This window comes from Aegilops tauschii, chromosome 4 (genome assembly GCF_002575655.3).
Source record: "Aegilops tauschii subsp. strangulata cultivar AL8/78 chromosome 4, Aet v6.0, whole genome shotgun sequence".
NCBI classification, from domain to species: domain Eukaryota; kingdom Viridiplantae; phylum Streptophyta; class Magnoliopsida; order Poales; family Poaceae; genus Aegilops; species Aegilops tauschii.
Window position 1 is genome coordinate 370,595,525 of NC_053038.3, and position 23,058 is coordinate 370,618,582.

The following is a 23,058-nucleotide window of genomic DNA, read 5'->3' on the forward strand; positions in this document are numbered from 1 at the left end:
AGGCCATCTCGGTGAGACCGAGATCCGTATCGGTGTGACCGAACTGTTAGGGGTTCTGGCAGTGGCTATGTCATATGAACTCGGTGGCGCCGGATAGAATGAATCGGTGGGGCCGAGTTGGAGTTTAGGATTTTGACATATTTCGATGGATAAAGTGGTTGAGGGTTTTGGAGCAATGTCACTAAGCATTTGAGCAAGTAAGCCATTAAGCAACACCTCATCCCCTTTTAATAGTATTGGCTTTCCTATGGACTCAATGTGATCTTGGATCACTAAAATAGAAATGAAGAGTCTTGAGCTTTTGCCAATATGTGTCCTTAGCATTTTGAGGGGGTTCCACATCCTCTCGTCCTTGCCACTCTATTGTTGAACTTATCTGAAATATACTAGATAAAACCATTAGTCCAACAAGAGATATGTTGAGATTAATTATCAAAATCACCCAGGGAGCACTTGTGCTTTCACCTCCTACTTATTTACCTCGAGGGTAATGTCAATGATAATAAGTCATGATTGCCTACATCCAACTGGATATATATGCCTGAATCTTTCCCACCACATGATGCTTGCCAAGAGGTAAAATAAAAATGGAATAGAGAAGAACACTATTGACTCTTGCATGAAAGTAAATAGATAAATTAAAAGATAGGCCCTTCGCGGAGGGAAGCAGAGGTTGTCATGCGCTTTTTATTTTTGGATGTGCAAGCTCTTAATGCAATGGAACGTTACTTTGTATTGCCACTTGTAATGGCGATCTTTATTATGGAGTCCGTCGCTTTTATTTCTTCACCATCACAAGTTCGTACAAAAGCTTATTTTCCCTTACAATAAAAGATCATACATGTTTAGGAGCAATTTTTATTGCTTTTGCACTGATGACAACTTACTTGAAGGATCTTATTCAATCCATAGGTAGGTATGGTGGACTCTCATGACATGAAACTGGGTTCAAGGGTTTTTAGATGCACAAGTAGTATCTCTACTTAGTGCGAATTTTGGCTAGCAAAAGATTATGAGCAAGCACCACACGTTAGAGGATCCATGACAATATAACGTCTCCGTGAATGTAAGCAAACATAACTCATTACGTTGTCTTCCTTGTCCAACATCAACTAGTTGACATAGAATATTTAATGGGGGTTCACAATCATAAAAGATGTCCAAGATAGTATATTTATATGTGAGACCTCCCTTTATTTGTTACTTTTCATGAATTGCATCAATGACCAATGTTATGTTTGTTAACTTCAACAAATTCCATCGATTATACTTCTTTTACGTGAAGTCATCACTCCCCATGGGATTAGCATATGATCCTTTTATTCTTTTTATTTCTTAGATTGAAACAAGAAAGTAAAATAACTCAACTCAAACTACTCTTCATTATATAACTCTCACACTCGATTACATAGATAGATAGATCACTGAACAAGCACTCAAAAATATATCATACTAAAACTTTGTTCTTCTAAATCAAAAAATAACTAAAGATCAAACTAAGATATATAATGATGATAAAAGGATGGTGATACGATACTAGGGCGCCTCCCCAGGCTTGGAACAAGCCAAGGGTGGTGCCCATACCCGTGTACTTTGCCCGCAGCCCACGGCGAAGCAAGTCCTAGGCTTTCCTGGCCACGACCCCCATCCCAGGCCGACTACATCCGCCAGCGCGAGAAGGTGAGGCCCTTGGCGGTAGCACATGGATCTTGGACTAAGGAAACGCTCCCCGATCCATGGCACCATGAGGGCCTCTCATATGGAGGAGAGAGCCCTCCAACCCCACGCCCCGGTGCCTACCGCATGGGAGGTGGGACTTAGTATAGCGATGCTGGCAACAATTGCGAGGGTGAGAGCAGGGAGAAGGGAAGACCGATGGACATACGCGGGAGTCGCCTCTCGAGGGAGGGAGGGCGGCTCGGGGGCATGGAGGCATGAGATTTGTCATACAAGGATATATTAGTCTAGGGGGATTGCCACATAGATTGGCATTCAACTAAATATTTGTTAACTTGCTTCTTAAGCTATGACTAGAGAATACTCCCTTTTTATTCTAAAACCGACTACTAGTGTAGCATCCACGTTAAGCTACATCACCCTAAAAAGAATAGTCATTCAATTATATCGACGATCTATCAAGTCCATTAGATCTTGGCAGTTAGTGCAAGATAGCTCAATTGGTAGAAAAGTGAGTTTAGAGTGATTCAAAAAAATCATATTGAAATAAAGAAAGGCTTTCTAGTAATCCTAGAGTCACGTCTGACCTTGTTTGTTGATTGAGTAAAAAAGGGATATATGAAGTCTGCTCTCTTCCTCTCAGCATCTCCCTTATGGGACACAATCTATATCCAAGTTCTCGGTCGCACTCCACAAATTCGCCAAGGGATGCATCTTTTCATGAAGAGACGCGTCCCTTGATGAAAAGATGTCTATTCATGAAAAGACAGTCTCCTTGATAAAATGGCATCTCTTTGTGGAAAGATATACCACATAAGAATGAAAAGAAGCACAACGATTGTAAGATTAACACATTACAAAATTCATTTTGTAACTTCCCAAACGATGCGGTCATTTAATGTACCAAAATTTATCATTTCAATTCGTTTATATACTTAAAAAAATCAAACTCTACAACCCCATGCATAAAAAATTGGACGCCGATAAGTGCCACACGTGTGGGTGTTAGGGGGGCTGCCCACACATTTTGTGTGGTGTATAAGAGGAACAGCCCACACACCCACGTGTGGGCAAAAAAAGTAATGCCCGCACACCTTTTTTTTTCCTCCCGATCCCTCTCACAGCGTGCGTGTAGGCGAAATAAATAACGCCCACACGCCCCGTACGTCAGGCCTCGTACCTCGTGGTCCCGCACGCCCGCGTGACAGTCACCGCGCGTCCCGCAGTTGCCATGGTCCAGACCCTCGTCCATGTTCGTTTAACTGCAGTTGCCATGTCGCTGAACTTCGGTTGCCATGTCGGACAACTACAGTTGCCATGGTTGCTCAACTGCAGTTGCCATGTATGGTCTGATCTACTGCAGTTGCCATGATTTCAAAACGTTAGGAGCTGCCACCCACTAAACACTAGGCAGTTGCCATGTAGCACTACAAGAAGGCATGGCAAAAAAACATGTTCGGGTAAAAGAGAGAGTTGCCATGTGCTCACAAGCACGCTAGGGCAGTTGCCATGTAAAAGAAAGAGTTGCCATCTGCTTACATGCACGCTACGGCAGTTGCCATGTACCATGCAAAAACACATGGCAACTCGGGTAAAAAGAGTTGCCATCTGCTTACAAGCAAAGCTAGGGCAGTTGCCATATACCTGCAGAAACACATGGCAACTGCCAGCTTTGGGTGTGGGCTAGGAGACGGGCGTGTGGGCGAAGTGATAAACGCCCACACACCAGCCCCCTCTGCGTGTGTGAAACTAGTGTGTGAGCGAATTGCTAAACGCCCACACACCAGCCCCCCGTGTGGTGAAAAAAGGACGTGTGGGCGACCGGATGAATGCCCACACACCAGCTTAGTCCTACGTGGCACACAAAAACTGCTAGAACGCGCCAAGATTCATGCAGAATTGATTGGACGAGGATCCATGCGTGTGGGCGAGTTGCCAGACGCCCACACTTGTGGGCGTTAGACTTTTCGAAAAAAATATAAATTACATTTAAATATCTCTAAATGAACTCTCTTTGGGGGATCTCTAAAAGAACTCACCGGAACATCAAATAACACCGCTACAAAGCACGGGCTTTACACTAGTACTTGGATATTACAAATGACATGATGCACACGCAGACTATTGGTGATAAAACCCCTCATGCTACGTTTCTTTATGTTGCCTTACTTTTAGCGATTGTTTGTTAGGGCTGCTGTAGGCAGGTGAGGCTGGCTCGGTTTAGTCCCACCTCGCTTGTGGGAGGAGGCCATGACCAGCTTATAAGGGAGAGATTCCTTCCTCACTTCAGTCCGGGCTTTTCGGATGGAGTCGGCTCTGTGTTTAATGCTGACTCATGTGCGCATAAACGTGCAAAACGTGGTGAGTGTGGGCTAGCCCAAGTTGGACGCTAACATCTGGTATCAAAGTCAGCATCGCCATGCCTTCCTGAGGAGCTTCTCAGGGATGAGATGTCCGGACTTTTGGGATGAAGTGGGCGCTCCGCTTAATGCTGACTGATGTGCGTATAAATGTCCGGAACATGGGTGGGTGTGGGCTAGGCTGAGTTGAACGGTAACATTGTTACTAATGTTACGCTGGCTCTCTTGTTTAACTCTGTCATCAATGGTGGAGAATCTCAGGACTATGAAATTCGTGGATGACCCTAGCTAGCCCGGTGGCTACCACCGAGCTCAAACCCAGGGGGGCAGCAGAACGCTCCTGCCTGGAACGAGGCGCCACAGCGCCGCCGAAAAGGCTGCGCACTTGCACGTACGGCGACGCCAGCGGCAGCTTTCGGGGGAGAATTCATTCCAAGCAAGCGTACTCTTCCCGCATCATCGCCCGGCCGGCTCCTCCTCTCCCCCGTTCCCGCGTTTCTCCAGAGCATCCTCCACGAAAAACATAACAAAGAAATCGAAAAGCCAACGAGGGGCATACATTCCCGTTGACACAACGAATCTCTCCTCCCTCCTCTTTCCCCTCCGCCCAGCACGAGACCAGCAAATATTCGCGCCCCCGGCCGTGCACTCGCCGCTAATGCGCCATCAACTGGCGCCAGCCAGCCATCGGCGAAGAGAATTTCCTAAAGCCGACGGCCGGGATCGCGCTAATCGCCCGCCCGCCCTTCGTTGCTTTTACGCGGAGGAGAGGAGAGGAGGGCGAGGCCGAGATGCCGTCCGTGAGGTGTGGGCGGCCGGCCGCCCTTCGCTTCACCCTCAATCCTTTCCTTTCTGTCGCGGCCAGCTCCACCACATAGCTTTATTCTCCAAGAACTTAAGCCCCCCTCTTCCCCTCCCTCCTCCGTCCATTCCAGCACCTCTTGCCTCTCGATCCTCCTCCCCTGCTCCCCGCAAACATCGTGATCGCCGCCGTTGTCCTTGACACCTGAAAGTTCCCCGCTGTTATTCCTCGGCGGCTGTCAGCCCGGCGCGTCGCGTGTATATATATGCCGGGTTGGAACGCCGGTGGTTCCTCAGTAGATGGCCTACCCCTCGAGGGCTTATAATCAGTGCGGCCACGGTAATCAGAACTCTCTGCTCTTCTATTTTCATTACCGTTGCCGTCCGTGCATGGTTGCTCGTAGATTTTACGTACTTCGGCGGCGGCAGCCGTCGTTCTCCTTTCGATTTGAATCGTGAGGTCGTTTCAACCTTTAGATTAGAGAACGCAGAGTAAACTGTCGGCGATCCGTTTAACAACATGTATAGGTGCAGGACAAAAGGAAGCGAGTTGAGAAAAGGCGAGATGGTTTTCAGCTATATCTTTCTGTGAAACGTAAAACGACAACAGTTTAGTCTATGTCTGCAGTCTATCCCTTTCATAGCAAACTTCGATTGATTTACCGGTCGATCGATGTGTCGGCTAACGAACCATTTTGCTTATGCAATATCAATTAGGCCGGTCACATCATGTGCAGTGCAACCCATGCCAATGGCGTGGAGCAAATTATGTTGCAATCAATCAATGTGGGAAAGCCTTTCAATCAACATTTTCTAACAGTCATGCATGCTATATTCACAAGAGGGAAATTTAGACTGAAACTGACTCTTATAATTCAGGATAAACTGAGGTCCGCCAAGATAGTGACTGAACCTGACCCTGACCCTGATTGCGCCTGCGTTGCTGTCGGTGACTGAACCGGTGGTAGAACTGAAAAAAAGAAGATATATAACTGTGATTAGGACGGCGTAGAGACGGCCATGTTAGCAACCCAAGCAATTTCCTGTGGTGTTCTGTCCCTGTGTTTCTTGATCCTGTTCAATGCAGGTATTCCGCATTTGTCATCTGCCCTTTTCTCAATAATGTTCCCATTAAGCGCCTAATAGTAACAATAGTTAAAAAAAAGGATGTAGTTAAGCGCTGATTTTATTTGAGTGGAATTCCATGGTGCCGAACAAGAACAGTTCCTGTAGTCTGTGCATCACATAGTGACTGAAATTCTATATACATATAACTGTCAGAGTGTCGGCTCATGATGGTTGAGAGCTGCTCATGGAAGTTCTAAAGCTTCTGACCATAGTCACTCCAGACTTTCACCTGACAGGGATTAGTTGGTAGGACGTTGCTCTCCACTATTCAGTTGAGCCACTTGCTTGAAATCCTGCTGACATTTCGCTTGGGCCTATTATATGTTAACGTAACGTTGCTGCACACAGAAAGGAGATCCAGCTTCATGAAGTGGCTCTGCAATTTCCTCAAGGGGACGAAGCCCGTGGAGTCAAACCACCGGCGGCGGCCTCGGGTGACTGCGGGAGAAGAGAGCTCGCTCTGGCAACAAGAACCGGTCCGGCCAAAGGTGCTGATACCCTCTCCTTGCCAGAGTCGCCATTTTTCTTTCATATCTTCCTGAAATTCCATTGCATGAGTCACATTCAATTCACCGCCACATTTATTCAAGCACTTCATACTAACCTATTTTGTGCGATCATCGATAAATAGCTGCTTAAGCCCTTGTTTTTTTTACTGTTTCCAGAGGGAGGATCCACCTAGACATGACAATGAAGAATTGGACCGTCAGATTGCACTCTCTCTTGCAGAGGAAGCCAAACGTCCTAAAGGTGCACATATACACCAATGTAACCCTGTCCGTCGCGCCTTTCTGGTCAACTATCTCGTGACAGTGTGATTACGGTTGAATTCCAATGCAGAGCGAAACCATAACAAGGGAGAGAACGATGAAGACCTCGCCAAGGCCATGCAGGACAGTCTGAACATGAATCCTTACATGCCACACAATCCCTATGCCCCCTCCCAGGCCTTGCCTAGAGGGCAAAGGTCAGCTACATACCTTTGTTCGTCGCCTTTCCTCCAATGCCCTTGAAAGAGCTAGTGTGTAAAGAAACCATGTACATCCTGCAGGGTCTGTGGTGGCTGCAAGCATGAGGTAGGACATGGCCATTACTTGAGCTGCATGGGAATGTACTGGCATCCTCAATGTTTCCGTTGCTCTTCTTGCACCCACCCTATCCGCGAGACCGAGGTAACCATCCTACACTCCCTTAAACCTTAAGAGTTTCGGCGGGAATTGAACTGTTTTTGTTGAAATTCTTGTATTTCAGACAATCCTTTAATCAGGTGTCTTGGAAAATAGAAAGTGACCGTCACCCTTTTTCTTCATCTTTGTATTTCCCAGTTCACCTTGCTAGGCGCAGAGCCATACCACAAATTGTGCTACAAGGAGTTACACCACCCGAAATGTGATGTCTGCCTTCAATTTGTAAGACTCTTCTCTGAATGAACTCCGTCTGGCAAAGAGCTAGAACTGATGTTTGGATTAGCATGTAACTTGATTTTTGTGTGCGTGCATTTCTGCAGATCGCAACAAACAGGACGGGCTTGATAGAGTACAGAGCCCATCCATTCTGGGGCCAGAAGTATTGCCCCTCACATGAGCTTGACCGCACACCTCGTTGTTGTAGCTGTGAGAAAATGGAGGTACAAATTTTCCCTTCTGCTTTTCCTTCAATTTTCAGGAGATGAATGCTTGGGGTGTCAGTTATATAACTGTGTTGCGAAACATCCGCAGCGTTTAGGGTGATGCTCCTGCATTTTAATTTCCTTGAATTGCCTCTCCAACCACGATACTTTGTTATGCAAATTCTGCAGCCAAGGAACACGAAGTATATGTCGCTGGGAGACGGGCGCAGTTTGTGCATGGAATGCCTGGATTCTGCGGTCATGGACACGGGTGAATGCCAGCCCCTGTACCACTCCATCAGAGACTACTACGAAGGGATGAACATGAAACTCGACCAGCAGATACCCATGCTCCTGGTTGAGCGGCAAGCCCTCAACGAGGCAATGGAAGGAGAGTGCAAAGTGAGTTCTTATGTTCAGTCGATCGGTCGAAGCAAATCGTCGCGTAATCTTTGCAAATGTTAACGATCATCTGCACTTCTGCAGGGACCTCACCACATGCCTGAGACAAGAGGCCTGTGTCTGTCGGAGGAGCAGACTGTGAGCAGTGTAAGTACAACCTCTCAGCCTAAATTGACTTTCAGGGATCAAATTATCCAGTAGATGATTCTTTTTGACCCTTTGCGGCTTGGCTTCTCAGATACTTAGAAGGCCCAGGATTGGTGGACATAGGCTACTAGATATGAGAACCCAGCCACAAAAGCTGACTCGCCGATGTGAAGTCACTGCAATTCTTGTCTTGTATGGACTCCCCAGGTCAGTTCATTCTTCACTGAGATCAGAACCAAATGCTGGAGTTCTTTGTCATTCTATGACTGGTGCATTATTTGTATGAAATCAAAATATTCCCCACATGATTGCAGGCTACTAACTGGCTCCATCCTTGCCCATGAATTGATGCACGGGTGGTTGCGCCTCAAAGGTACGTGTGCAAACAACTTGTGCTGACTGAACCTTCTACGGCCATATTTCTGTTACCTGATCTGAATTGTGAGCTTTGTTCGATTAATGGCACCTTCAGGTTACCGAAACCTAAGCCCAGAGGTTGAGGAGGGTATATGCCAAGTCATGTCTTACTTGTGGCTCGAGTCGGAGATTCTTCCAGCTTCTACAAGACACGCTCAACCTTCAACCTCTTATGCTTCATCCTCGTCGTCTTCCTCGTATCGACCACCATCATCCAAGAAGGGTGGCATATCTCACACCGAGAAGAAGCTTGGCGAGTTCTTCATGCATCAGATTGCCAATGACACCTCAACAGCGTATGGTGACGGATTCAGAACTGCCTATAAAGCTGTCAACAAGTATGGCCTTCGCCAGACACTGAACCATATACGTTTAACTGGAGGGTTTCCTGTGTAACACAAGGAAACACCATGTCCATATCGGAGAAATGCAGAGATCATATGCACATACATAAGGAGATGAATGTGCTACAGAAAAAGGGTTCGGATTTCAGTGACCTTGCATTTTCAGAGGGGTCATTCAGAGTGAATCAGGAAAGGAACTGCATTTGCTCGAAGTAACAGGATGGAAGGTGTAATAAGATGACATATAAGAAATACCAATGTAACTAGCAGCATTACCAATGCTAATGTATTGAGGTATTTATGTATGTATATGTGTAAAGTCAAGTTGTCTATTATTGCATAAGCATGGGCACCGATCAGGCGAAGTGCAAAGAAAAGAAAATCGTAAGTATCCTAACTAAGCATACCTACAGAAAAACCATTAACCTCGAATCCTACGCTTCTTAAGAAGGCTTCACTAACCTATCCATTAGCACCAATCATTGCCTTCACATTATTTAGCCAGTTCTTAACTAAGTGCAAGTCAGAAATGGAACCAAATGACATCATCATTCATAAGGAGCAAACGAAGCATCAAACAGAGTTTACCTTTGAGAGGAGACACAGTTGACGTCTGCTGTGGATCAGTTCTTGCAGTCCATACAGCAGGACTGATGCTGGGCGGCCTCTACAACATAAAACACATTAGCATATATTTCAATGAAATCTTGCATTTTGTCTTCACCATGAGTTGTTTGCGTATGTTTTTATGTAGAAGGCCACCGGCTCATGCAGGATAAGAAACAAAAATGCAATCAATCGGTCCAGTAATAAACAGCTAAAGTAATTCTAGAACTTCCAATACTCTGATAGAAGTACATAATCACCATGCAAGGACGAGGCAGGAGGAACTTGAACACTTTTACAATGTCAGACCCAGTAATTATGCAACATCGGTACACCAGACAGTTAAACATAAGAGAAGATCAATACATCAGACAGTTTATCACTAGAGGATCGATACATCAGAAAGTTTAACAACAGAGAAGATAGTGCAACATAAATCAAGATAGAGCTTTGGCCTTCTACAATTGAGGTACATTACAGGCATAAACCAAACAGATCCAGGATCCATATCAAGATGTCCGAATGACAAGACTAACTGCAATGTTACAACCAAAATCACTGGCCATGAGTCATAATCTCACTGTAACAACATAAATTATATCAGAGGCCGTATTCCAGAGGTATGAAATCGCCAGGCTGAAGATGATAGCCAGTACATTACCAACTGAAAATGTGAACATACACAAAACAAGGGTGGACAGCAAAATTTTGGAAGACCTATGGCACTTACTGATCTTCTTGGGTGCACTACAAGAAAACCTATAGCCATATAAATACTGTTTGATGATACTGCTACGTTATGAACTCCAAAATTTAGCACCACCTAAATCCTACCATATGCTACAAACACATCTCTTCCTCCCCCTCCCTCCCTAATCACTTCCAATGCTACTCTGGCCCAGGTGTCAAAACTGTCGAGCATGATCAGACATTGGAGATCTATTCATCTGATGCCCCTCCTGTGAACATGGACTTCAGTGTCTCGTACGTCATAAAAATGAGGCCGACGCTGGGAACCACTTTGCAGTACTCAGGCAAGATCCCTCTATACAATCCTCTATAACCTTCTGTCTGAATAATATGCCCAAACGTTCCAACAAGTCCTGTCTTGTAGACATTGGCCCTCCCAGCTGCACCTTCCAACTGCTTGCGGCGTCTTACAAGATCCAATGGAAATGTAACTGGAAAATAATAAACGTAAATGATCAAAACAACATTCACTAAGTTTGACAGGACCATGTTCAGTAATAATAACAAAGAATAAGCTAGTGTTTCTATGGTAATTGATATAATTCAAATAAAAACACCTTACATACAAAATCACTTGAGACCAAATTAAAAGGAATAGGCAAGTGTCAAGTAATAAACAAAAATACTAGCATCAGTTACATGACAATTTGTTAACAAGAAAACTATCTGTCTCAATTTCATATAATTTCATAATCAGGTAAACATTTTAATCATGTCAATTCTTTTTCAGAAAATTTGTATTGTTAGGCTGTGTTTATTGTTTAACATTTGTGGACAATTCTGATAATCCCTTTTGGCTAACAAGCTTTTTCGTATGTACCGTTTGGCTAACAAGCCTTTTCCTATCTCCACGGCTACAATCCCACACCAGATAATAAAATATGTTCAGCACAGGACAGTTTAGCAACCACAAACTCGGTCTTAGTAATACAGATGATACTATTCCTCACTTCTAATTTAACAACATTGCAAGGTAGATCTACCATTGACGATCTAGAGAGTTGGTGGGATTTTTTTACATAGAGAATAGGCATTTAGGCTTTTCTTTACAAACTAAGTATTTTCCAACATGAAACGGCCCAATGAGTTTCTGAGGATCTGATTAAGCCTACTAGATTATCAATGAGTTTCTGGTAACAAGGGCAGTTTATTTATAGATCACTTACAAGTTGATGATGCAACTCCTGAAAGACTTCCACAAGCCAAACTGATAAAGATAGGGGAATCACATGGCCTGAAAAGAATTGCAGGTAACACAAATTAAATTGATAGTTGCATGAATATGACCCAACATGTATCCTTCCTGTACAACTTACCGCTCTAGTAGCCAATGTGAACGCAGAGTTTCATAAACTGAGAAGCTTATTGCTATACTGGGGCCTACTCCCTGTATTTCAAAGAATAGCCAAAATGAGATTTTATAATGGAAACGCTCAATAAACTGGAAAATCAAATAAGTGCCAAATGTCCATACCAGTAAAGTGGGACCAAGACCCTTGTACAACCCCCTGGGACCCTCATCTCTGCAGATCGCAAAAAGAGCATGGGATATGCCCCTGTAGTAGGCTGTGTTCGTCTGCAATCATTGAAAAAGAAAAATTGGTTCAGATGCGTAGCTGAACACTGTGAGGCAATGTTGGAAACAGTCTTCAAGTATGCTCAAAGCAAATAACTCCCCATCCTGACTGCAAGGAAATAAAGGAAAGGATGAGGGGGAAGGGGGAGAGTATGCAGGCTGTGTATGTTCGCTCTTGGCATGGGCATTGCCCAGGTTTTATTGCTGGCAATTATGTGTCCCATCTAGCAGTATGTCAAGAACGCTAACATCAAACAGTTTGTTTACTAATATTTTTGCAGGGCATGGCAAGAGGTGACAAAAGTATTACTTCTCTCCAATAGAAAATGAGAATCATCAACCATGTTATTGAAACTGTAGTCTTCTCCAAACAGATATTAATTTGATCACAGGCATTTCAAGTTTCAAGTGTGAATTTCTACAGAGTTAGTGATAGCAGCTTACCTGAGCAGCCAGACGTGTCCGTACCAAGTCCAGTGGATATGTCAAAGAAGCTGCAGTTATCCCAGACAAGCCACCGCCTACCATTCTGACACCAACATCGGCACCCAATCCACCATTGCTGTCGAGACCAGGTATCATCTGAAGCCACTGCACGCCTCAAAATTAATCAAATTAAGCACATATCATAAGTGGCAAGAATTGCATGTGAATTTTATACAAAAACACATGTACTTACATTCTTATATTTCTCGTATGTATAGAAACTAATCGAGGAGTAAGGTAACCGATGTGCAATAGTTACAAGATTTCCTTTCCAGAAAGCTCGTAGCCCTTCTTCATAGACAATGCGGGACGCTTCACGCCATATACTAGTGTTGCGCATCGTAGCCACATCTGAGTGCATTCCTTGCACCTGCGCATAGAAATGATACAAATTTCAATGGCAATCATACTATTATTAAGAAAAGAGCAAAAAGAGATGATTTTACCCATATAGACCAAACCAGTATATATGTAAAAAAAAAAATCTAGCGCATGAGCTCAACCGGGTTCAGCACTGTCAGGTCGGCCGTGCGTCCATGTGCGCACAAGCTCATGATAACATCCGGCTGAGGTGTAGGGCGTGGAGTGCGCCGCGCATATGCGACATCGCACCGCAGCAGAAGTCATATATATGTGTGTGTATTAGGATTTGATTTGTCTTTACAGTTTGTTTTTTCTTTTGCCTTGGTGCTAGAATTGCTCAAGAAATGCATAAAATTCCCATTTCTCCAGTATCCAGAGCAGAATCATTCCCGAGGAGCTCAATGAAGTAAGATGCCACTCGTTGCTTATACTAATATACAGACACACAGTTAGCATCAGAGGCTAGAGCAGTCTGGTGAAGAAAATAGATAATAAAGCAGTGCGAGCGGGTATTACAAGGGCAGAGGAAGGGCGAATTGGCCCTCTGGATAAACGGCGCACCTGAAACAGGATGGTGAGGCGGGCGAGCGGCGCGGTGCAGGTCTTGCTGACGGCGCCGGCGACGCCGCCGGCGAGGAGGTGGAGCGTCGTCCCAAGCTTGGGCTGGTTGTGGTGCTGCTGCGGCTGCGGCTGCTGCTGCTGCTGCGTCGAGTACCTCCGCGCGGCGACGGCGGCGGCGCCGTCCACGGTCGCGGCGGCCATCCCCACGCTCGCCTCCGTCTGCATCCGCCCCCTCCCTCGTCGCCAGTCCACCGCCGCCTCTGGGGCGTGGGCACTAGCGCGAGTGACCGGATCGGCGCGCAGGAGGATCGCGCGAGGCAAGGCGGTCGTCACTAAACCCTAGAGTTGGGGGCGGACTGTGGACGCAGGGCTTAGGGTTTGGGAATTTTTTTTTATTTTTTTTGTTTCCGGTGTGGGTCGGCAGGCGCGAATAAAGACGCAGGGGAACGAGGGCTCTGGTGAAAGCCGAGACCGTTTTTTTTTTTTTGCGACTTGGAGAGAAAGAGACGCTCCAGTTGATAATGTCCTTTTCATGAAATAAATTACTCCCTCCGTCCTATAATATAAGACTTTTTTGAGTCTAGTGTAGACTCAAAAAACGTCTTACATTATGGGCCGGAGGGAGTACTTATCTTTTCACGGGGTCATGGAATAATTATAGGGAAACGATTCGGATCACCCGGCGGATAATCACGCTCATGTCCGCCGCCTCGGTTGCGTGCCACGCGTCCGTTCTGGACCCCACCACCACATTATTTGCAACAGCCACGCCTCGCCTCGTACTTTATCCTCTTCTCCCGAATCTCCTTCCTCATGAATCAGCATGGCCAAGCGAAGCGGTTCCCCGTGCTACTCACATCTCTCCTTCCCTGGGTGCAAATCTGGCTCGAGCTCGCCGGGAAAGCAGCCGGAGGCGAAGGACTCGACTGCCACTGGCATGTTTGTGAAGAGAAGGAGATGGGGGTGAGAGAGAGGGGGAGAGGTCATGGGAGGGGAGAGGCGCGGCGCGCCGGAGAAAGGGCTCGCCGGTGGGCAGCGGAGTCGTCGTCCAGCGCAGAAGCTTCAGGCGCGAGCCCTCCTGGTGTTGTGGCGCCATCTTATCTCCGCAACAACAGTGTTGTTGCGGAATGGTGGCAGACTGCGCAAGTACGCGAGCGGTCGGGATGCTGTTGCAAATTTTGCAACATGGGTCCTGTTGCATAAAATTAAATGCGACGGAGATGTTGTTCTAATTTTTGCAACAAGGGTCTTGTTGCAGAAAATTAGACACAACGGAATATGTTGTTGTAATTTTTACAACAAGGATCTTGTTGCAGAAAATTAGACGCGTGAAAGATGTTGCAGAAAATTAGACGCGTGAAAGATGTTGCAAAAAATTAGATGCGTGAAAAATGTTGTTGTAGAAAATTAGACGCGGCGGGAGATGTGTTGCAATTGTTGTAAGGGTCTTGTTGCAGAAAACTAAAGAAGAAGAGGTTTTGTAACATGGGTCTTAGTTGCAGAAAATTGTAGAAAATGAGGTTTCGCAACAAAGGTCTTGTTATAGAAAATCACAGATGACCAGATCCTGCAAAAAGAGCATCGTTGCAGGAAATTAGAGAGGAGGATTTGAAGAAATATGCCCTAAAGGCAATAATAAAGTTATTATTTATTTCCTTATTTCATGATAAATGTTTATTATTCATGCTAGAATTGTATTAACCGGAAACTTGATACATGTGTGAATACATAGACAAAACAATGTGTCCCTATTATGCCTCTACTTGACTAGCTTATTCATCAAAGATGGTTATGTTTCTTAGCCATAGACATGTGTTGTCATTTGATGAACGGGATCACATCACTAGGAGAATGATGTGATGGACAAGACCCATTCAGGGTTTAGGGTTGTGATCGTTACAGTTTTATTGCTACTGCTTTCTTCATGACTTATACATGTTCCTCGGACTATGAGATTGTGCAACTCCCGAATATCCGGAGGAACACTTTGTGTGCAATCAAACGTCACAACGTAAATGGGTGATTATAAAGATGCTCTACGGGTGTTTCCGAAGGTGTTTGTTGGGTTGGCATGAATCAAGATTAGGATTTGTCACTCCGTGTATCGGAGAGGTATCTCTGGGCCCTCTCGGTAATGCACATCACTATAAGCCTTGCAAGCAATGTGATTAATGAATTAGTTGCGGGATGATGCATTACGGAATGAGTAAAGAGACTTGCCGGTAACGAGATTGAACTAGGTATTGAGATACCGACGATCGAATCTCGGGCAAGTAACATACCGATGACAAAGGGAACAACGTATGTTGTTATGCGGTTTGACCGATAAAGATCTTCGTAGAATATGTAGGAGCCAATATGAGCATCCAGGTTCCGCTATTGGTTATTGACCGGAGATGTGTCTCGGTCATGTCTACATAGTTCTCGAACCTGTAGGGTCCGCACGCTTAACGTTTGGTGACGATTTGTATTATGAGTTATGTGATTTGATGTACCGAAGGTAGTTCGGAGTCCCGGATGAGATCGGGGACATGACGAGGAGTCTCGAAATGGTCGAGACGTAAAGATCGATATATTGGACGACTATATTCGAACATCGGAAAGGTTCCGAGTGATTCGTGTATTTTTCGGAGTACCGGAGAGTTACGGGAATTCGTATTGGGCCTTAATGGGCCATACGGGAAAGGAGAGAAAGGCCTCAAAAGGTGGCCGCATCCCTCCCCATGGTCTGGTCCGAATTGGACTAGGAAGGGGGGCGCCCCCTTCCTTCCTTCTCCTTTTCCCTTCCCTTTTTCCTATTCCATGTGGGAGGAGGAATCCTACTAGGACTAGGGAGTCCTAGTAGGACTCCAAACTTCTGGAGCGCCCTAGGGGCTGGCCGGCCTCCCCTCCTCCATCCTTTATATACGGGGGCAGGGGGCACCTCTAGATACACAAGTTGATCTGTTGATCTCTCCCAGCCGTGTGCGGTGCCCTCCTCCACCATATTCCACCTCGGTCATATCATAGCGGTGCTTAGGCGAAGCCCTGCGTCGGTAGCAACATCATCACTGTCATCACGTCGTCGTGCTGACGGAACTCTCCCGTGAAGCTCTGCTAGATCGGAGTTCGCGGGACGTCATCGAGCTGAACGTGTGCTTGACTCGGAGGTGCCGTGCGTTCGGTACTTGGATCGGTCGGATCGTGAAGACGTACGACTACATCAACCGCGTTGTGCTAACGCTTCCGCTTTCGGTCTACGAGGGTACGTAGACACACTCTCCCCTCTCGTTGCTATGCATCACCATGATCCTGTGTGTGCATAGGAAATTTTTGAAATTACTGCGTTCCCCAACAGTGGCATCAGAGTCAGGTTTATGCGTAGATGTTATATGCACGAGTAGAACACAAGTGAGTTGTGGGTGATACAAGTCATACTCCTTACTAGCATGTCATACTTTGGTTCGGCAGTATTGTTGGATGAAGCGGCTCGGACCGACATTACGCGTACGCTTACGCGAGACTGGTTCTACCGACGTGCTTTGCACACAGGTGGCTGGCAGGTGTCAGTTTCTCCAACTTTAGTTGAACCGAGTGTGACTACACCCGGTCCTTGAGAAGATTAAAATAGCACTAACTTGACGAACTATCGTTGTGGTTTTGATGCGTAGGTAAGAACGGTTCTTGCTCAGCCCGTAGCAGCCACGTAAAACTTGCAACAACAAAGTAGAGGGCGTCTAACTTGTTTTTGCAGGGCATGTTGTGATGTGATATGGTCAAAGCATGATGCTATATTTTATTGTATGAGATGATCATGTTTTGTAACCGAGTTATCGGCAACTGGCAGGAGCCATATGGTTGTCGCTTTATTGTATGCAATGCAATCGCCGTGTAATTGCTTTACTTTATCACTAAGCGGTAGCGGTAGTCGTAGAAGCAATAGTTGGCAAGACGACAACGATGCTATGATGGAGATCAAGGTGTCGCGCCGGTGACGATGGTGATCATGACGGTGCTTCGGAGATGGAGATCACAAGCACAAGATGATGATGGCCATATCATATCACTTATATTGATTGCATGTGATGTTTATCCTTTATGCATGTTATTTTGCTTTGATTGACGGTAGCATTATAAGATGATCTCTCACTAAATTTCAAGATAAAAGTGTTCTCCCTGAGTATGCATCGTTGGCAAAGTTCGTCGTGCCGAGACACCACGTGATGATCGGGTGTGATAAGCTCTACGTTCATCTACAACGGGTGCAAGCCAGTTTTGCACACGCAGAATACTTGGGTTAAACTCAACGAGCCTAGCATATGCAGATATGGCCTCGGAACACTGGAGACCAAAAGGTCGAGCGTGAGTCATATAGAAGATATGATCAACATAGTGATGTTCACCATTGAAAACTACTCCATCTCACGTGATGATCGGACATGGTTTAGTTGATATGGATCACATGATCACTTAGATGATTAGAGGGATGTCTATCTAAGTGGGAGTTCTTAAGTAATATGATTAATTGAACTTTAATTTATCATGAACTTAGTCCTGGTAGTATTAGCATATCTATGTGTAGATCAATAGCTCGCGTTTAGCTCCCCTGTTTTATTTTTGATATGTTCCTAGAGAAAACTAAGTTGAAAGATGTTAGTAGCAATGATGCGGATTGGATCCATGATCTGAGGATTATCCTCATTGATGCACAGAAGAATTATGTCCTTGATGCACCGCTAGGTGACAGACCTATTGCAGGAGCAGATGCAGACGTTATGAACGTTTGGCTAGCTCAATATGATGACTACTTGATAGTTTAGTGCAACATGCTCAGCGGCTTAGAATCGGGATTTCAAAGAAGTTTTGAACGTCATGGACCATATGAGATGTTCCAGAAGTTGAAGTTAATATTTCAAGCAAATACCCGAGTTGAGAGATATGAAGTCTCCAACAAGTTCTATAGCTAAAAGATGGAGGAGAATAGCTCAAGCAGTGAGCATGTGCTCAGATTGTCTGGGTACTACAATCGCTTGAATCAAGTGGGAGTTAATCTTCCAGATAAAATAGTGATTTACAGAATTCTCTAGTCATCATCACCAAGTTAGTAGAACTTCGTGATGAACTATGGTATGCAAGGGATGACGAAAACGATTCCCGAGCTTTTCATGATGATGAAATCGATGAAGGTAGAAATCAAGAAAGAGCATCAAGTGTTGATGATTAACAAGACCACTAGTTTCAATAAAAGGGCAAAGGGAAAGAAAGGGAACTTCAAAAAGAACGTCAAGCAAGTTGCTGCTCAAGTGAAGAAGCCCAAGTCTGGACCTAAGCCTGAGATTAAGTGCTTCTACTGCAAAGGGACTGGTCACTAGAAGCGGAAGTGCCCCAAGTATTTGGCGAATAAGAAGGATGGCAAAGTGAACAAAGGTATATTTGATATAGATGTTATTGATGTGTACTTTACTAGTGTTTATAGCAACCCCTCAGTATTTGATACTAGTTCAGTTGCTAAGATTAGTAACTCGAAACGGGAGTTGCAGAATGAACAGAGACTAGTTAAGAGTGAAGTGACGATGTGTGTTGGAAGTGGTTCCAAGATTGATATGATCATCATCGCACACTCCCTATACTTTCAGGATTAGTGTTAAACCTAAATAAATGTTATTTGGTGTTTGCGTTGAGCATGAATATGATTTGATCATGTTTATTGCAATACGGTTATTCATTTAAGTTAGAGAATAATTATTGTTCTGTTTACATGAATAAAACCTTCTATGGTCATACACCCAATGAAAATGGTTCGTTGGATCTCAATCGTAGTGATACACATATTCATAATATTAAAGCCAAAAGATGCAAAGTTAATAATGATAGTGCAACTTATTTGTGGCACTGCCGTTTAGGTCATATTGGTGTAAAGCGCATGAAGAAACTCCATGCTGATGGGCTTTTGGAATCACTTGATTATGAATCATTTTGATGCTTGCGAACCATGCCTCATGGGCAAGATGACTAAAGACTCCGTTCTCCGGAACAATGGAGCAAGCCACTGACTTATTAGAAATAATACATACCGATGTATGCGGTCCAATGAGTGTTGAGACTCACGGCGGGTATCATTGTTTTCTGACCTTCACAGATGATTTGAGCAGATATGTGTATATCTACTTGATGAAACACAAGTCTGAAACACTTGAAAAGTTCAAAGATTTTCAGAGTGAAGTAGAGAATCATCATAACAAGAAAATAAAGTTTCTACGATCTGATCGTAGAGGCAAATATTTGAGTTACGAGTTTGGCCTTCAATTAAAACAATGTGGAATAGTTTCACAAACTCATGCCACCTGGAACACCACAGCATAATGGTGTGTCTGAACATCATAACTGTGCTTTATTGGATATAGTGCAATCTATGATGTCTCTTACCGATTTACCACTATCGTTTTGGGGTTATGCATTAGAGACAGCTGCATTCACGTTAAATAGTGCACCATCTAAATTTGTTGAGACGACACCTTATGAACTGTGGTCTGGCAAGAAACCCAAGTTGTCGTTTCTTAAAGTTTGGGGTTGCGATGCTTAGGTGAAAAAGTTTCATCCTGATAAGCTCAAACCCAAATCGGAGAAATGTGTCTTCATAGGATACCCAATGGAGACTGTTGGGTACACCTTCTATCACGGATCCGAAGGCAAGACATTCATTGCTAAGAATGGATCCTTTCTAGAGAAGGAGTTTCTCTCGAAAGAAGTGAGTGGGAGGAAAGTAGAACTTGATGAGGTAATTGTACCTTCTCCCGAATTGGAAAGTAGTTCATCACAGAAATCTGTTCCAATGATGCCTACACCCATTAGTGAGGAAGTTAATGATGATGATCATGAAACTTCACATCAAGTTACTACCGAACCTCGTAGGTCAACCAGAGTACGTTCCGCACCAGAGTGGTACGGTAATCCTGTTCTGGAGGTCATGTTACTTGACCATGACGAACCTACGAACTATGAGGAAGCGATGATGAGCCCAGATTCCGCGAAATGTTTTGAGGCGATGAAATCTGAGATGGGATCCATGTTTGAGAACAAAGTATGGACTTTGGTTGACTTGCCCGATGATCGGCAAGCCATAGAAAATAAATGGATCTTCAAGAGGAAGACGGACGCTGATAGTAGTGTTACTATCTACAAAGCTAGACTTGTCGAAAAAGGTTTTTTGACAAAGTTCAAGGTGTTGATTATGATGAGATTTTCTCACTCGTATCGATGCTTAAAGTCTGTCCGAATCATGTTAGCAATTGCCGCATTTTATGAAATCTGGCAAATGGATAACAAAACTGCAATCCTTAATGGATTTATTAAAGAAGAGTTGTATATGATGCAACCAGAAGGTTTTGTCAATCCTAAAGGTGCTAACAAAATGTGCAAGCTCCAGCGATCCATCTGTGGACTGGTGCAAGCATCTCGGAGTTGGAATATACGCTTTGATGAGTTGATTAAAGCATATAGTTTTATACAGACTTGCGGTGAAGCCTGTATTTACAAGAAAGTGAGTGGGAGCACTACAGCCCTTCTGATAAGTATATGTAAATGACATATTGTTGATCAGAAATGATGTAGAATTTTCTGGAAAGCATAAAGGAGTATTTGAAAGGAGTTCTTCAAAGAAAGACCTCGGTGAAGCTGCTTACATATTGAGCATCAAGATCTGTAGAGATAGATCAAGACGCTTGATAAGTTTTTTCAATGAGTACATACCTTGACAATATTTTGAAGTAGTTCAAAATGGAACAGTCAAAGAAAGAGTTCTTGCCTGTGTTACAAGGTGTGAAATTGAGTAAGACTCAAAGCCCGACCACGGCAGAAGATAGAAAGAGAATGAAAGTCATTCCCTATGCGTCAGCCATAGGTTCCATAAAGTATGCCATGCTGTGTACCAGATCTATTGTATACCCTACACTGAGTTTGGCAAGGGAGTACAATAGTGATCTAGGAGTAGATCACTGAACAACGGTCAAATTATCCTTAGTGGAATAAGGATATGTTTCTCGATTATGGAGGTGACAAAAGGTTCGTCGTAAAGGGTTACTTCGATGCAAGCCTTGACACCGATCTGGATGACTCTAAGTATCGATCTAGATACATATTGAAAGTGGGAGCTATTAGCTAGAGTAGCTCCGTGCAGAGCATTGTAGACATAGAAATTTGCAAAATACTTACGGGTCTAAATGTGACAAACCCGTTGACTAAAATTATCTCACAAGCAAAACATGATCACACCTTAGTACTCTTTGGGTGTTAATCACATAGCGATGTGAAGTAGATTACTGACTCTAGTAAATCCTTTGGGTGTTGGTCACATGTCGATGTGAACTATGAGTGTTAACCACATAAAGATGTGAACTATTGATGTTAAATCACATGGCGATGTGAACTAGATTATTGACTCTAGTGCAAGTGGGAGACTGAAGGAAATATGCCCTAGAGGCAATAATAAAGTTATTATTTATTTCCTTATTTCATGATAAATGTTTATTATTCATGCTAGAATTGTATTAACCGGAAACTTGATACATGTGTGAATACATAGACAAAACAATGTGTCCCTAGTAAGCCTCTACTAGACGAGCTCGTTAATCAAAGATGGTTATGTTTCTTAGCCATAGACATGTGTTGTCATTTGATGAACGGGATCACATCATTAGGAGAATGATGTGATGGACAAGACCCATTCAGGGTTTAGGGTTGTGATCGTTACAGTTTTATTGCTACTACTTTCTTCATGACTTATACATGTTCCTCGGACTATGAGATTGTGCAACTCCCGAATATCCGAAGGAACACTTTGTGTGCAATCAAACGTCACAACGTAAATGGGTGATTATAAAGATGCTCTACAGGTGTTTCCGAAGGTGTTTGTTGGGTTGGCATGAATCAAGATTAGGATTTGTCACTCCGTGTATCGGAGAGGTATCTCTGGGCCCTCTCGGTAATGCACATCACTATAAGCCTTGCAAGCAATGTGACTAATGAGTTAGTTGCGGGATGATGCATTACAGAACGAGTAAAGAGACTTGCCGGTAACGAGATTGAACTAGGTATTGAGATACCGACGATCGAATCTCGGGCAAGTAACATACCGATGACAAAGGGAACAACGTACGTTGTTATGCGGTTTGACCGATAAAGATCTTCGTAGAATATGTGGGAGCCAATATGAGCATCCAGGTTTCGCTATTGGTTATTGACCAGAGATGTGTCTCGGTCATGTCTACATAATTCTCGAACCCGTAGGGTCCGCACGCTTAACGTTCGGTGACGATTTGTATTATGAGTTATGTGATTTGATGTACCGAAGGTAGTCCGGAGTCCCGGATGAGATCGGGGACATGACGAGGAGTCTCTAAATGGTCGAGACGTAAAGATCGATATATTGGACGACTATATTCGGACATCGGAAAGGTTCCGAGTGATTCGTGTATTTTTCGGAGTACCAAAGAGTTACGGGAATTCGTATTGGGCCTTAATGGGCCATACGGGAAAGGAGAGAAAGGCCTCAAAAGGTGGCCGCACCCCTCCCTATGGTCTGGTCCGAATTGGACTAGGGAGGGGGGGCGCCCCCTTCCTTCCTTCTCCTTTTCCCTTCCCTTTTTCCTATTCCATGTGGGAGAAGGAATCCTACTAGGACCAGGGAGTCCTAGTAGGATTCCACACTTCTGGCGCGCCCTAGGGGCTGGCCGGCCTCCCCTCCTCCATCCTTTATATACGGGGGCAGGGGGCACCTCTAGATACACAAGTTGATCTGTTGATCTCTCCCAGCCGTGTGCGGTGCCCCCCTCCACCATATTCCACCTCGGTCAT

General features: G+C 44.5%; 2 protein-coding genes across 4 annotated transcripts; one reads left to right on the forward strand and one right to left on the reverse strand.

The window, feature by feature from the left end:
• Nucleotides 1-4,691: 4,691 nt before the first annotated feature.
• LOC109769709 (LIM domain-containing protein HDR3) lies at nt 4,692-9,225 on the forward strand. 3 transcript variants are annotated; one of them, XM_020328438.4, is made up of 13 exons: nt 4,947-5,178; nt 5,718-5,925; nt 6,315-6,454; nt 6,632-6,716; nt 6,807-6,933; nt 7,018-7,138; nt 7,292-7,375; nt 7,474-7,593; nt 7,765-7,977; nt 8,062-8,124; nt 8,216-8,331; nt 8,439-8,497; nt 8,597-9,225. In XM_020328438.4, exons 2-13 carry the CDS (start codon nt 5,859-5,861, stop codon nt 8,935-8,937), a joined length of 1,536 nt encoding a protein of 511 aa, XP_020184027.1. In that variant the 5' UTR covers nt 4,947-5,178; nt 5,718-5,858; the 3' UTR covers nt 8,938-9,225. The 3 variants fall into 3 exon arrangements, with proteins under 3 accessions (XP_020184028.1, XP_020184027.1, XP_073352864.1); XM_073496763.1 differs by lacking the exon at nt 5,718-5,925 and adding an exon at nt 6,120-6,212 and having other exon boundaries at nt 4,952-5,178; XM_020328439.3 differs by lacking the exon at nt 5,718-5,925 and having other exon boundaries at nt 4,692-5,178.
• Nucleotides 9,226-10,068: 843 nt separating this feature from the next.
• LOC109769710 (uncharacterized) lies at nt 10,069-13,665 on the reverse strand. The gene is made up of 7 exons (XM_020328440.4): nt 13,228-13,665; nt 12,497-12,673; nt 12,262-12,408; nt 11,716-11,817; nt 11,558-11,628; nt 11,408-11,475; nt 10,069-10,672 (listed from the first exon to the last, which is right to left on the reverse strand). Exons 1-7 carry the CDS (start codon nt 13,450-13,452, stop codon nt 10,431-10,433), a joined length of 1,032 nt encoding a protein of 343 aa, XP_020184029.1. The 5' UTR covers nt 13,453-13,665; the 3' UTR covers nt 10,069-10,430.
• Between the last annotated feature and the right edge of the window lie 9,393 nt (nt 13,666-23,058).